The sequence below is a fragment of the Gossypium hirsutum genome, chromosome D04 (assembly GCF_007990345.1).
Source record: "Gossypium hirsutum isolate 1008001.06 chromosome D04, Gossypium_hirsutum_v2.1, whole genome shotgun sequence".
NCBI classification, from domain to species: Eukaryota; Viridiplantae; Streptophyta; class Magnoliopsida; order Malvales; family Malvaceae; genus Gossypium; species Gossypium hirsutum.
In genome coordinates, this window is record NC_053440.1 from 22,083,819 (window position 1) to 22,099,912 (window position 16,094).

General features: G+C 34.6%; 1 protein-coding gene and 1 non-coding gene across 2 annotated transcripts; one reads left to right on the forward strand and one right to left on the reverse strand.

Annotated features, from left to right (window-relative positions):
• The first annotated feature begins 221 nt into the window (after window positions 1-221).
• LOC107907562 (uncharacterized) lies at window positions 222-878 on the forward strand. The gene is made up of 2 exons (XM_016834968.1): window positions 222-486; window positions 577-878. Exons 1-2 carry the CDS (start codon window positions 222-224, stop codon window positions 876-878), a joined length of 567 nt encoding a protein of 188 aa, XP_016690457.1.
• Window positions 879-7,172: 6,294 nt separating this feature from the next.
• LOC121216511 (small nucleolar RNA R71) lies at window positions 7,173-7,279 on the reverse strand. Its single transcript, XR_005912691.1, has one exon. It is a non-coding gene; the product is annotated as a small nucleolar RNA R71 (small nucleolar RNA).
• Between the last annotated feature and the right edge of the window lie 8,815 nt (window positions 7,280-16,094).

Sequence of the window (16,094 nt, forward strand, 5' to 3'; positions counted from 1 at the left end):
TACTTAACAAAGCTCATGATAGTCCTTTTGCTTTGCATCCTGAAGGAAAGAAAATGTATCACGATCTGCGAGAATGCTATTGGTGGCCAGGAATGAAAAGAGACGTGATCGAGTATATGGCTAAATGCTTAACTTGTCAATGAGTTACAGTAAAACATCAGGTTCCCACATGATTACTTCAGCCTATTTCTATTCTTGAGTGGAAATGGGACTGTATCACGATGGATTTTGTAACGGGGTTACCTTTATCGTCAAGTAAGAAAAATGTTGAGTGGGTGATTTTTGATCGACTCAGGAAATCACCTTATTTCATTGCGGTCAGGACTGATTGGTCACTCCAAAAGCTTGTTGAAGTTTATACTAAGGAAATTGTGAGATTGCACGATGTTCCTATGTCAATAATCTCTGATCGAGATCCGTGGTTCACTGCAAGCTTTTTGAAACAGTTGCACAAATTTCTTGGTACAGGACTTAATTTTAGCACAGGTTTTCACCCGCAGGTAGACGAACAATCTGAACGTGTTTTTAAAATTTTGGAAGATATGCTTCGCACTTGTGTTATTGATTTTGAATCAGGTTGGGAGCGTTACTTACCTTTAGTTGATTTTGTATACAATAATAGCTTTCAATCTAGTATTCAAATGGCTCCGTACGAAGTTTTATATAGTCGTAGGTGTCGAACACCTGTTTGCTCGATGGAATTAGGTGAAAAGAGAATGATTGGGCCGGAACTAATTCAAGAAACGAAAGATATTGTTAAGAAAATTGGAGATAAATTGAAGACAGCCTTCGATAGAAATAAATCATATTCAGATTTGAAACATCGAGATATTGAATATTCTGTTGGCGATGCAGTATTTATTAATGTTTCACCTTGAAAGAAAATTTTGAGATTTGGCCGAAAAGGAAAGCTGAGTCCTCGTTTTATCGGATCGTACGAGATCACTAAAAAAGTAGGACCAGTTGCATATTGTTTAGCTTTTCCTGCAGAATTATAGAAAATGCATGAAGTTTTTCATGTCTGAATGTTTAGAAGGTATCGATTGGATCGATCTCACGTTATTTCGATGGAAGACATTGAGATTCAACCTGACTTGTCTTACGAAGAAGAACCAGTCGAGATTTGGGCTCGCGAGGTAAAAGAGTTACGTAACAAAGGAGTTCCGTTAGTGAAAGTGCTATGGCGTAGTCATAGTGTCGAGGAAGCAACTTGGGAACTAGAAGAGTCGATGAGATCTCAATACCCCCACCTCTTTTTAGGTAACTTTCAGGGACAAAATTAATTAGAGGGAGAATTGTAACGACCCAATAGTTAGGGTGTCAAAAAATAAAGTTCGGGACTCCCCCGTAAATCAGACTCTTAAATATTTTTAATAAATATCTACGAATTTAGTTGTGTAGTTAATTAGATTTTGGTTAAGTGAATTTGCATGAATTAAAAATTATTATTGTACAAGGACTAAATCGCATAAAGGGAAAAAGTTGATTTATAGATTAAAAATTATTGAGGGACTAAAGTAGCAAATATACACTTGCTTTATTTGGTGGACGACATTAATGATATATATAACATATGTGTAAACTTATTATATATATTATAATAGTTAAAAAATTAAAAGTTAAAAGTATGTATATATGTATTATATAATATTAAAGTATAATAAATGAAAAGAAAGTGAAATTGGATGAAAGAAAGCATGCAATTCAAATAGACAATAGCATGCAATTCAAATAGACAATAAAATAAAGAAAGAAAAAAGAAGATAAAAAGAGAAGATGCATGGCTAAGGGTTTAAGCTCATTTGGTTAGTGCAATTTAGTCCCTTTTCTTGTAATTTCTAAGTTTTTGGAATCCCGGTACTTAGGGTTGGCCGACCCATATTGTAATTTTTAGTATTGCTTAGAATTTTGGATGTTAATATTGTTGAATATTTCAAATACTAGGGATTAAACTGATAGATTTCAATGTATAAAGTGAAAAAGGACTAAATAGTAAAGTTAATTCTTGATTTTGAGTATAGGGACTAAATTTTGAAAAATTTGAAATTTAAGGTTTTAATTGAAAATAGGGAGTTAAATTTAGTTTCATGTGAAATTTGTATGAAAATATAGAATTAATTATGAAGAATAAAAATTAGTCTCGGTTTAGGGACTAAATTGAAATTTAAGCAAACATCGAGTAAAATTTGAAATATTAAATGTGGAAGTGAATTGTTTTGTATTGATATATTTTAATTATTTTAATTTCGTAGCTAACGTCGTACCAGAATCCTCGACTAAAAAGGGGTAGGATAAAATCGACGTCGAATAGCTTGAAATCCATGGTTTGTGTTTCTATAATCCGAACTAAGTTGTAAATTATTTCATTTTGAATTATTGCATTCGGTAAGCATTGGAGGTGAGAATTATGATGCTTTACAATTGACTTGAATTCATAGTTGAATTAATTGGATTAATTTGGCATAAACTATGAATGTATTGAGAATTTGGAAATTAAAATGAATATATGCTTAAATGTGATATTGTGCAAATATGGGAATTGGATATTGATTGTATTTATAAGTGATATGAAACTCTATTAATTGTTTCGGGCTAAGTCGGATATAAATGGCATGCCATAGGATTGGAAGAGTTCAGGAATTTCTTTGACTTCGAGTCGATGAGGCACTGGGTTGCAATTTACTTTGGTTTAACCAATGAGACACTGAGTGTCAATTTATATAGCGTTGGGCGCAGTTATTACTTCAAATTTATCTGTGTATTTGCCCGAGTCCGAGTCGTGTTAATAGGGGTAATTAAATATTAAAGCTATGTAATTGATAATGAAATGACAAAATATGTGAATTGGAAATGGAAAAGTGTATTGATACATGAAAGGTGAAAATGTTGTGATCATAAATGAGATATATGAGTAATGTACTCATGGATTGAATATAGTTGGTTTATGCCATTGCTAAAATGAATTGTTGAATGATCTATGAAAAACTATTTTTATAGCATGTGATATTAATTGAGTTATATGTTAAACCAACTAATGGAAGAATATTTGCGAAGTTGAGAAAATCATGAAATAATGTTGTATGATGCATGAAATTGAGATGATGATAAATTACAATTGCTTATTTATATAGTAATGTGATTATATAATTCAATTTGAGCATTCATGTATCTTTATGCCTTTAAATGTTCGGATTATAGAAATATCACTGAGTTTTAATCAGCGTACAATTTTGCTTTCCGTGCGTAGGTTAGGTACTTCTCTTTTGATCGCCAACTCAAAATCCAACAACAATCCCGATCTCAAATGTGGTGATGTTTATCTTTTGTGATGGCATGTACTTAGGATGTCCTAGATGATAGTAATTTTGTGAATGGATTGTTAATGGAGTTATAAGTATAATGTTAGTTTGAGTTTATAAATATAAAATTGTGTTTGAAGCCATAAATTGGCATGTAATTTTGGAACCAAGGCTTGTTAGGTATATGTGAATTTAAGCTTGATATTAGGTAGTTATAAGATAGGCTAATTGATTGATTATGGCATGTTTTAAACTTTGTTTTGAATGATGCATTGTTGATATGCTTTGATGTTATAAATGTGGTATCGATGAGGGTATACTGGTTAGAAACCTAAGATGATTGTTTTGGCATGTTTGGAGTATGTTTGATTGTATTTTGGATAGGTTAAATGATTGGTTTAGGGGTTGCTTAATGCCCATGCAAGTAGGAAATGGTAAACTTGTTGCTTAAGGTACATTTTAGGTCCACACAGCGAGACACACGGGCATGTGACTTCGCCGTGTGAGACACATGGTTGGGCGACACAGTCGTGTGTCGTCTGTTGAGTGCTTAGGGAACAAGTTAGCTAGCACACTGCCTGGAACACGGGTGTGTGGCTTGGCTGTGTGACCCAAGTCAGAGAGTTACACGGGCACGGACACGGGCTGGGACATGGCCCTTTGTCCCTATTTCGAATGTTACATGGTCTAAGACATAGGCGTGTGTCTCAGCTGTGTGAGTCACACAACCTGGCCACACGGCCGTGTGACCTTTGTAGTTGAATGTTTTAACTTTTTCTTAAAGTTTTCAAATGTTCCCGATTTAGTCCCAAATTGTTTCTAAAGTGATTCTAAGGCCTCAAGGGCTTAAATAAGGGACGATATGGATGTTTAACGATGGATTATGTTATGATTATTGTAATATTTTAAAATGAATGATTTAGGTTATTTTTATTCAGTAATGCTGTAAAACCCTATTCTGGTAACGGAAACGAGTTAGGAGTATTACATTTAGTGGTATCAGAGCTTGCAAGTTTAGCTGATTCTCGAGCTAAATCGAGCTCAGAATTGAGTTTAGAGGTACTTGCCATAGTTGAGTCAAATTGAGTCAGGATTTGGATGCTGATATATTTGTTTTTGTTTTATAATTGAAAATGTCGGATAACTATAATAATTATATTGATAAAGAGATGTATATCGGAGATGATGCCTCTAATGAATTAGATGGAACCGAATTAGTAACACTGACTGTTAATCCAATTAGTGCTCAAGAACCTAACGTTGAAATATGTAATACTGAGGGAGGAGGTAACTGGAAACACGAAAATTTTCACATTTTTACATACCCTTTTTAACTTAAAATCATACAGTTTCGATAAAATTCTTGTTGAAAAAATAATTAATTTTTAAAAAATAATTAAAGTGCAGTTAAAATATGAACATGTTGAATTTTAGTTAATTTTATAATTAATTTTGATGAATTTCAGTTATTTTCGACAGATTTGCACAAAGGAAGAAAAATGGCTCAGCAGACACTACTAGAAGCGCAAAATCGAGAAGCAATTTGAAGTATCGAGGCGAACTAAATTTCAGCCTAAGACGGTCCAAAATTACATGTATTAATTCATAATATAATTAATTTTAATTTATTTCCAATTTAATTTAGGTTAATAAATTATTATTAATTAATTATGAAAAAGTGGTTCAGTTGAACTGAACCAAGTGAACTGAACCGACCAAGAAATGGACAGCCCAAAAACCGTCCCAAGAGCTGACCCAAATCAGCTTATTAGCTGATTATTTAAGCTTGCAAAGAGGCCCTTGAAGACTTGTTCAAGTTGCATTGAAATCCCTCCACAATTGGTGGTTTTATAGATTTGCCCCAAGCCTAAATTAACAAAGTTGAAACTGTCAACCTTGCCACATGTGTGGCCGGCCAAGGGAGGGCTCTTTGGCTGATAATTTTAGCTATTTTTAGCAGCCCTCCTTAGCTATAAAAACCCCCTTAGGCTGGTCATTTGAGAAACACACATCAAGAATTCACAAATTTCCTCTCTTCTCTCCACATTCTCTATTCTTTTCCATTCCAAAATTCCCTTGCTCTCTTGCCGATTTCTCCTCTTGAGAAAGGGGCATTCATTAGCTATTTGGAGCAGGAATTAAGTGTTCATAGCAGCCTTGGTTGACAAGGACAACGAAGAAGGAAGAACAGAGCAACTAGTCAAGCCACGGAAAAACACCGGATTTGATTATTATTCCTATATCTTTAATTTCTGTTGTTAATATGATAAACATATCTATGAATATTTATGTTGTTGGAATGGTTAATTTAATCAATTTAGCTTGAATTTAATTCGTGCTAGTTTGATTGCATTTCATTTGTTAAAATTATTGAAATTGTGTTTATGTTGTTATAGGCCTCGGTAGGATGCTTGATTAAGTAAAATCATGACTAAGTTATTTTTGCATTAGAATTGTTTGGTAACTAATGAATTAATTATTTAAACGGATTGAAATTGTAATTAATGGACACAATACTTAATCAGTGCATGTTTAAGCATGTAAGGTAGCTGAGGGTTAGATTAGTAATAGTATCTGACTATACATTTGCCTTGCATAACTTGCAAGATTATTGTGATTAAACTGTTTCAAGGTAAGGATACTTTGTTACCTCACATAGTCTTTTATGTGCTTATTAAATCGAGTTAATTGTTTGAATTGACATAAGGATATGTACAAGAGATTATTTCGATTTAATAAGTATGCATGTGTAATAACGTATTTGTCTATTAAGATTTGTTTAATCGGTTGAATTGACATAGGGATATAGTCAAGAGATAAATGGATTTTGGTAGGTGAGTATGTTCATAACTTAGCAAATTACCGAGTTGTTGTGAACTTATTTGTAACAATATAAACATGAGTTTAATAATTCTAAGTTAAGAAATGTAATTAATCTAGCACAATTATGTCATCTTGATTAAAATCGTATTCTGAAATCGTGCATTTGAGATTTATTTATTTAGTTTACTTAGTTTAAAATCTTAGTTTTTAATCACCCTCTTCAAACAAAGTATTTTTCTTCACCAAAGTGTTTTAAATAGCATTTATAAAAAATTCTTTTCACAGTCCTTGTGGGTACAATAACTCGACATTTACTTGTCACTTTATTACTTGTTGCGATTGTGTACACTTGCACATTTCCATCATTCCAAGTTTTTGGCGCTGTTGTCGGGGACTGTGTTTTAAAAAAGTCATTATTTGTGAAGTTGTTAGTTTTGCATTTTGGTTTATTTTTCTGTTCAAATTTTATCTTAGTTAATTTTTCTGTGATTATTTCAAGTGTTTATGGGTATTAACCGAATCATAGATTTACTCCCTGCAGACCATGAGATTGAACGAACTTTTCAACAGCGAAGAAGACAAGCAAGTCAAAGAAAGACTGAAGAGATGAACTTCAAAAATTTGAATCAAGGAAACAGAGCAAACCTTGCTCAAAATCCTATCTTTATTGCTGATGATAGGGATAGAGCTTTGAGACAGTATGCTGTGCCAGTACTTCATGATCTTAATCCAGGTATTAGGAGACCTGAAATTGAGGCACAACAGTTTAAGTTAAAGCCAGTCATGTTCCAAATGCTTTAGATAGTGGGCCAATTCAGTGGAATGCCTACCGAAGATCCTCACCTACAGTTAAGACTGTTTACGGAGGTGAGCAATTCTTTCAAGTTAGCTGGAGTACCCGAAGATGCATTACGGTTGAAGTTGTTCCCATATTCACTAAGGGACAGAGCTCGAGCTTGGTTGAACTCATTACCACCAAACTCAATTTCAACATGGCAAAATTTAGTAGAAAAATTCCTTATGAAGTATTTCCCGCCTAGTAAGAATGCTAAATTAAGAAACGAGATCACTGCTTTCCAACAAATGGATGATGAGTCATTGTATGAGGCATGGGAAACGTACAAAGAATTATTATGGAAGTTCCCTCATCACGAAATCCCATGTTGCATACAACTTGAGACATTTTATAATGGTTTCAATGCTCACACGAGGATGGTAGTGGACGCTTCTGCTAATGGTGCTCTCCTTTCTATGTCTTATAATAAGGCTTATGAAATCATTGAGTGGATTGCCAACAACAATTATCAATGGCCAACCAATTGAGTAGCGCCAGGAAGACGAGTCACTGGAGTACATGAAGTAGACACTCTTACTTCACTCACATCTCAAGTATCATCAATATCCTCAATGTTAAAAAATCTTACTACTAATGGGTGTAATAGTTTTGCAGCACAACCACTGAATCAATTTGAAAATGTAGCTTGTGTTTATTGTGGGGAAGGACATTTGTTCGAAGAATGTCCATTAAACCCAAAATCTGTGTATTACATGGGTAACCAGAACCAAAATCGAGGAAGAGAAGGGATGCAATCCAATTTCTATAACCCACCATGGTGAAACCACCTGAATTTTTCCTAGAGTAACCAAAGGGCAGGAACCAATAACAATTATGTCCAACCTAGATCGACCCAGCCACCTATTTTTTCCAACCAGCTTAGAAACCAACCCAACCTGAACCATCAAATAGCCTAGACAATCTATTGAAGGCATACATGGCAAAAAATTATGCCTCTCTAAGGAATTTGGAGAATAAAGTGGGCCAGCTTGCAACTGAACTCAGAAATTGACCACAAGGTGCTTCACCTAGTGATATAGAGAATCTGAGGAATCCAGGGAAGGAGCATTGTAAAGCATTAACATTAGGAGCGAAAAAACTTTAGAGCCCAATTCCATCGAAATTGAGAAGGAGCCAACTGACGCTTAAGACTCAGAGGAAGTTCAACCGAGTGTTGAAATTCCAGTTTCACCGGAAATTGAATCTGCAAAATCTGACAAGGTAACTTCTGAACCAGCTAATTCTGATAAACTAAAAACTCCGTTAGATGTAGAATTGCCACAAAAAACGAATCAACAAGTTCCAGTAAAGAAACCTCCACCACCCTACCCTCAAAGACTTTAGAAGCAGAAGCAGGAAACTCAATTCAAGAAGTTCCTAGACGTACTCAAGCAACTTCATATCAACATCTCGTTGGTTGAAGCACTTGAACAAATGTCGAACTACGTCAAATTCTTGAAGGATATCCTATCTAAAAATGAAGGCTTGGAGAATTTGAGACGGAGCCCTAACGAAGGAATGCAGTGCATATCTTCAAGGAAAACTACCCCCAAAATTGAAGGATCCTGGATGTTTTACCATACCTTGCAATATTGAAGCGACATATTGTGGTAAAGCACTATGTGACTTGGGTGCGAGTATCAACTTGATGCCCATGTCAATATTTAGGAAGTTAGGGATAGGTGAAGTTAGTCCTGCTACGGTTACACTTCAATTAGCAGATCGATCCTTAGCACATCCAGAAGGAAAAATTGAAGACGTATTGGTACATGTAGACAAATTTATCTTTCCTGCCGACTTTGTGATTCTAGACTTTGAGGCAGACAAAGAGGTGTCAATCATCCTAGGAAGACTATTCTTAGCAATCGGAAGGACCCTTATTGATGTGCAGAAGGGCGAGCTTACTATGCATGTTGAGGATGATCAAGTAACATTTAATGTTTTTAAGTCCATGCGATTTCCTGACACAATAGATGATTATTTTGTAGTGTCCGATTTAGAGGATTTAATCGTGGAGAAGGAACTCAATTATGTTGACGACCTATTAAAACAAAATTTGACATTAGATCCTCCAAATGATGAAGAGGAGGATGAATACTTAGCTTTGTTAGAAGCTAATCAAAGGGGATTTAATCCGCAATCCCGCTTTGAATCTTTGGAGTTAGATAAAAGGGATTATGCCCAACCAAAAGTGCCAATCGAAGAGCCACGTAAATTAGAACTGAAGGTACTTCCCTCACATTTGAAATATGTTTATTTAGGTAACTCTTCTACTCTGCCTATGATTGTTTTAGCATAATTAACAACTGAGAAAGAAGAGAAACTCATCTTGGTATTGAAACAATTCAAGAAGGCTATCAGATGGACCATAGCCGATATTCACAGAATTAGTCCATCTATATGCATGCACAAGATTATCTTAGAAGATGGTGAAAAAGGGACGATTGATGAGCAATGAAGACTGAACCCCATTATAAAGGACGTAGTCAAGAAAGAAATCATCTAGTGGTTAGATGTGGGTATAATTTACCCCATCTCAGATAGTTCAGGGGTAAGTCCGGTCCAGTACGTGCCAAAGAAAGGAGGTATCATGGTCATTGAAAATGAGAATAATGAGTTGATATTGACTAGAACGGTTACGGGATGGAGAATTTGCATCGATTACTAGAAGCTGAACAAGGAAACTAGGAAAGATCACTTTCCTTTCCCATTTTTGGACCAGATGCTGGATAGACTCGTAGGGCGAGACTATTACTATTTTCTCGATGGATACTCGAGGTATAATTAGATTACAGTAGCACTAAAAGATCAACATAAGGCAATATTCACCTACCCGTGCGGTACATTTGCATTTAGACGCATGCCATTTTGTTTATGTAATGCACCTGCTACATTTCAAAGATGTATAATATCTATTTTAACTAACATGGTTGAGAAATATTTGGAAGTTTTATGGATGATTTTTCAGTATTCAGAGATACATATGATGATTGCCTAGCCAATCTAGCCAAGGTACTAAGGCGATGCGAAGAAACAAACCTTGTACTTAACTAGGAAAAGTGACATTTCATGGTACGAGAAGGTATTGTTCTAGGGCATCGGATAATAAGACATGGAATCGAGGTAGATAAAGCAAAGGTAGATATTATTGAGAAACTCCCACCTCCAATATTTGTAAAGGGTGTTAGGAGCTTTTTGGGCCATGTCGGCTTCTATCGAAGATTCATCAAGGACTTCTCCAAAGTTGCTAAACCCTTATGCATATTATTGGAGAAGGACACAAATTTTAAATTTGATGAGGAGTGATTAAAAGCTTTCAATGATTTGAAGAGTCAGATAGTCTCGACACCCATAATAGTCACACCAGACTGGGATTTGCCATTTGAATTGATGTGTGACGCAATTGACTTCACGATCGAAGCTGTCATGGGTCGGTGAAGGAACAAAGTTTTTCATCCCATCTACTATGCGAGTCGGACTCTGACAGGAGCTCAACTGAATTACACAGTAATAGAAAAAGAGTTATTTACTATTGTGTTTACTTTTGACAAGTTTCGATCTTATCTTGTAAGTACCAAAGTGACTGCTTATACGAACCACTCGACAATTAAGTATTTACTTGCCAAGAAAGACGCTAAGCTGAGACTGATTTGATGGGTACTTCTACGTCAAGAGTTCGATCTAGAAATTCAATATCGAAAAGGAGTGAAAAACCAAGTAGCAGACCACTTGTCCAGGTTGGAGCTACAAGAAGGGAACTCTCCTCTTATACCAATTCGAGAGACATTTCCAAATGAACACATACTGAAGGTAAATCATGTCCATAATACCCCTTGTTTTGCTAATATTGCTAACTTTTTAGCTTGTGGTTTGATGCCGATTGATAAGACATATCATCAAAAGAAAAAGTTTCTTCACGATGTGAAGTACTATTTCTGGGAAGAACCGTATTTGTTTAAAAAGTGTGCAGATCAAATGATTAGGAGATGCGTGGCAGCAGATGAAGTACATAAGATTTTATACCATTGTCACTCAGCTCCGAGTGGAGGACACTTCGGAGGTACACGTACTGCACCAAGGTATTGCAAGCAGGATTCTTTTGGCCAACATTATTCAAAGATACATATGCTTACGTAAAGAGTTGTGATTGAAGTCAAAGGGTTGGAAATGTCACCAACAGAAATGAGATGTCTCGACAAACATCATTGAGGTAGAATTATTTGATGTTTGGGGTATTGACTTTCTCAGTCCTTTCCCTCCGTCATTTGGTCACAAGTACATATTAGTAGCAGTAGACTATGTGTCTAAGTGGGTTGAGGCAGAGGCATAACCGACAAACGATACTAAGGTTGTAATAAAGTTTTTGCAGAAACATGTGTTCATAAGGTTTGGAACCGCAAGAGCCATCATCAGTGATGAAGAGTCCCATTTTGTGAACAAGTGGTTGAAATGGTTATTAGATAAACATGGAGTGAAACACAAGGTCACTACAGCTTACCATCCGTAGACGAATGGGCAAGCTGAACTGGCAAACAAAGAGATCAAAGGCATACTTGAAAAGGTAGTTTGACCGAACCGATGAGATTGGTCCAAAAGACTGGATGATGATTTATGGGCTTACAGGACAGCATACAAGACACCTATAGGGATGTCACCCTATAGGTTAGTCTTTGGGAAAGCCTGCCATCTACCCTTTGAGTTAGAACACAAAGCTTACTGGGCTCTCCAACGACTCAACTTGGATCTTAAAAGTGCCAAAGAGAAACGGATGCTTCAACTTAACGAGTTAGAAGAATTCTGAATGTTTTCATACGAGAATGACAAATTACTTAAGGAGAGACTCAAGAAATGGCATGACAATCACATTTGAGTTCGAGAATTTAAAGCAGGTCAGCAGGTCAGAAAGTCTTGTTATTCAATTCCAGATTAAGGTTCTTTCTAGGTAAGTTAAAATCATGTTGGTCCAGTCCATTATTGATTCATCGAGTCTATCCATACGGAGTTGTTGAACTTCAAGGTAAGGTAGGTAATTTTCGAGTTAATTCTCAACGTTTGAAACATTACTAGGGAAATAAAATTGAACATAATCAAATCTCATTTATTTTATCAGATATTTAATTTTTCTTGTTCTTTTGTTTGAATGAATGATTTAGGGTATATTTTCGGGATTAGTATGTTTAAATAAATTTTGTCTAGGAGATTGGAACTTAAGTGTGACCGCTTGTGACCTCTCCAATCTTTCCTAGGAATTGATTTTAACATAATTTCCCAAGAAATTATTCCCTAAATGACAAAATAAATTTTTTGTTTTTCAAATAAAAGGGTCAATTTTTATCCAAGTTTTATGTTGTAAATCAATTTTGAATTTTCATTAAGTCTAGGAACTTAATTGAATTATTTTTAAAAATTTGGTTGCTCTTTTTGAAAATATTAAAAATTAGATGCCTCTTTTTGTAAATATTTTCAAAAAGCATCTAGAATAAATGTTTTTAGTTCAATAAAAAAAGAAAAGATGATAATTATTAATATATAATTATATCCATTATAATATATATTAATTATTATTAGCTTTATTTAGAGTTAGGATTAGTTTTAATTTAATTATATTTTATTCGATAAGTTTTTAATTTAATAAATTAATAGTAAATAATAATTTAATATGCATTATATTAATTATTAATTGTTATTTACTTTGAGTAGAATTAGAACTTAGAATTTTTAAGAATTCAACTCTAGCTCCTACTCCTTTCACTATAAATTCCACCCATCTATTTTTTTTTCATTCATACACTATTCCCTCCAAAAACACCAAAAACCTTAAGTGCCGAAACCTCCTAACAATTCCCTAGCCACACCATCGCCCAGCTGATTGGTTAGCAGCACCCCACGCCCGCCCACACCAGGCCTGCTCAACAATCCGCACGCTGTTCACATCCATCCCCTGCTGCGCGTTGCTGCCTTGCATACCCGAGCAACACACCACCCTTTCACCCATCCTTAGCCAAAAGCCCCTCAACCTATTTTAATTTTCCATCTTCTGATTCAAAATTATTTTTCTTAAGACCTATTAATTTTTACAAAAAAAAATGTGGTTAATCATGCCTCGCAAGAGAACTCATGCATCTGCCAAAATTGACGAATCACAAAACAAGTTCCACTGTGAAGATGCCAAAGCAAGATATAAGAGTATCTTCAAGAATCAACAGATGCATCCAGGGAAAGGTTTCACATTGAAAGAAAGCAACTATATTGGTTTTATGGCGCGTATTCATCAGGTTGCTGAAACTCTCAATTAGGAGTTGTTTTGTGAGAAGAGACCTAGTGTGGATGAGGAGTTAATATGCGAATTCTATGTGAGTTTAACTTCAAGCAAGTTGACGGAAGTTCCAATTCATGGAATCAAGGTACCAATAACTTCAAACACTATTAATGAGTTCTTTGAATTGCCTGATTTCGAAAATGATGATTATTCCTCCTTGATAAGCAATATAGAGTCTAAAAATTTGTAAGAAATTCTTGAGGAACTTACAGTTCCAGGTTCTAAGTGGACTGTGTCAAAGCAAGGGATCCACACTTGTTGAAGAGAATATTTGACACCACTTGCAAAGGTATGGTTCTACTTCATCTGATTCAACCTTATGCCTAGCTCATATGGGACTACAATTTCATTAGAGCGAATGGTCTTATTATACTCGATTCTAACTGGGAAGACCATTGATGTGGGAAAAATCATCCTGAGGGAAATGCAGAATTGTGCCATTAGACGTTCACATTCTTGCCCAACTTACTTTCCCTTTACAATAACAATTCTGTGCTTGAAAGCTAAAATTCTTGCAAACGTAAAGAAGATAGGCTATAGCCAGGGCACAATCACAGATTGGGACCTCTATCGAATAGCTGGAGACACTGTTCTACAGCAATGAGTTGAAGAAAGTGAGGATCCCAAAAAAGAAGAAGAAAAAGATCCCACAGAGATCGAGCCAGTGCAATCGACTGAAGCCCTTGATAAGGTGGAACTAATGGAACCAGAAGCTGAACCTGATATCGAGACTTCAATGTTCAGAGCTCAACCGCTTCACCCAAATCTTCAAGATAAGCTGTCAAAGTTGAAGGACATAATGCAACATATGCAGTGGCAGCAACAAGCTTACTGGAAATACTCAAAAATAAGGGATGACTCAATGAGAAGTGCTCTTATGAAAATTTACAATGGCCAATTTATTTTTGTGCCTGAGTTTCCAGATTACATATTTGAACCATGGATCCCATTATCGAAAAAGGAGCGAAGCGATTCATGCAAAGACAATAATGATGGAGCAAAAGATGAGTCGAATTCGGAAGGATCTGCAAATAAATAAAGGGGGGATCTCGACTTTATTTTATTTATGTTCTTAGGTTATTTTAGGATAAAGTTAATTAGGAATTTTTGCATAATAAAACAAGAGATGAAAATCATTAATAAAATTGAACAAGTCGCAAAGTATAAAGTGTGACAATAGATATATACATGTCTAGGATTGGATTTAGAAAGAGCTTGGTACTGAAGCAGTCAAATTGACTCACCTCCTCTTTTCCAAAATCCTACCTGGTTTATAGTATCTATTCACTTTAAACAATAAGGACATTGTTCATTTAAAGTAGGGGGACCAAAAAATTGAAATTATTTCCACTCAGAATAAATAGTTCTTTTAATTATGATTAGGATATATTTTGTTCAATAATTTGAAATTTTGTTAAGTATGCTAAACTTCAGTATAAATAAAGTTCTCTTATTTCAATAAATTATTATGTTAGTTGAATAATGATATAAATTTATTTTTAATAAAGCATGCAAATCGTACCATAAAATTTTTAGTTCCTTAAGAAAGGTAGGCATGCATGAAAGTTTAAGTCTCTAGAATTGACTTAGTAGATTCTTGAGGCAAAATCCTAGAAAGCACGGAATGTGGAAAATAATTTAGGCAACTCTTGTTTGGACTGTTTGAGCCTTTCAAGCCAACCTTGATAAAATTTTATCCTTTGAAACCCAACTTTGAGACTATATGGCCTAATTTTATTTGAACCATTGCAATATTTAGCCATCACTTCTCTCCTAATTATCTTTAAATTGTCTCAAACACTAGACTCAGTACTATTCAGAATATTCTTTGAAAATAAGTTTGGGGGAGTTGAAAGAAGTATCAAATGCTCTAAAAATTGTAGTACATACAGTAAAATGCTAAAAAAAAGAGCACGTGTACTTGAAAGAAAATAGATGTACAAAGGAGTATGTGAAAGCAAAGTAAGTTGGTGTATTGAGGGAAATTATTCCAAAGGTCCGATTGAAGCTGAGTCTAGGGTTTAAAAGCCTAAATTTATCTATCTTTTACCTACCTCTAGCCTAGCTACATTACAAACTTTTTAAAGACATATTGATTCAAGTTTTCTATGCTACCTACATTAGTGGAGAGAAATTGCTATGTTCAACATATGAAGGCATAAGTTAAACTTAATGATTGTAGCTTAATCTTGAATAAGGAAATAAAATCAAATTAGTAAGGGTTAACATGTCTTGTTAAGGAAGCATTTAGTCTAATTGTGCTATCATAATAGTTACTGAGATTAATTTGAATGATATGTATACTTAAGTAGCATAATTATAAAATTTCTTATTTTTAAGCATAAGTATATTAAATTCATAATTCTAGGAAGAATGTTATTCTGAAAGAATTTTTCAAAGGTGTTTTCTGAGTAATTCTTTTTAATTTGTGCATTACTCAGGACAAGCAATGAATTAAGTTTGAGGGTGTGAAAACACATAAATTTACACATTTTGACATACCCCTTTTAACTTAAAATCACACAGTTTCGATAAAATTCTTGTTGAAAAATAATTAAAGTACACTTAAAATATGAACATTTTGAATTTTATTTAATTTTATAATTAATTTTGATGAATTTCGGTTATTTTCGACAGATATGCACAAAGGGCGAAAATTGGCTCGACAGACACTATTAGAGCGCAAAACCGAGAAGCAATTTGAAGTATCGAGGAGAACTAAATTTCAGCCTAAGACGGTCCAAAATTATATGTATTAATTCATAATATAATTAATTTTAATTTATATCCAATTTAATTTGGTTTAATAAATTATTAT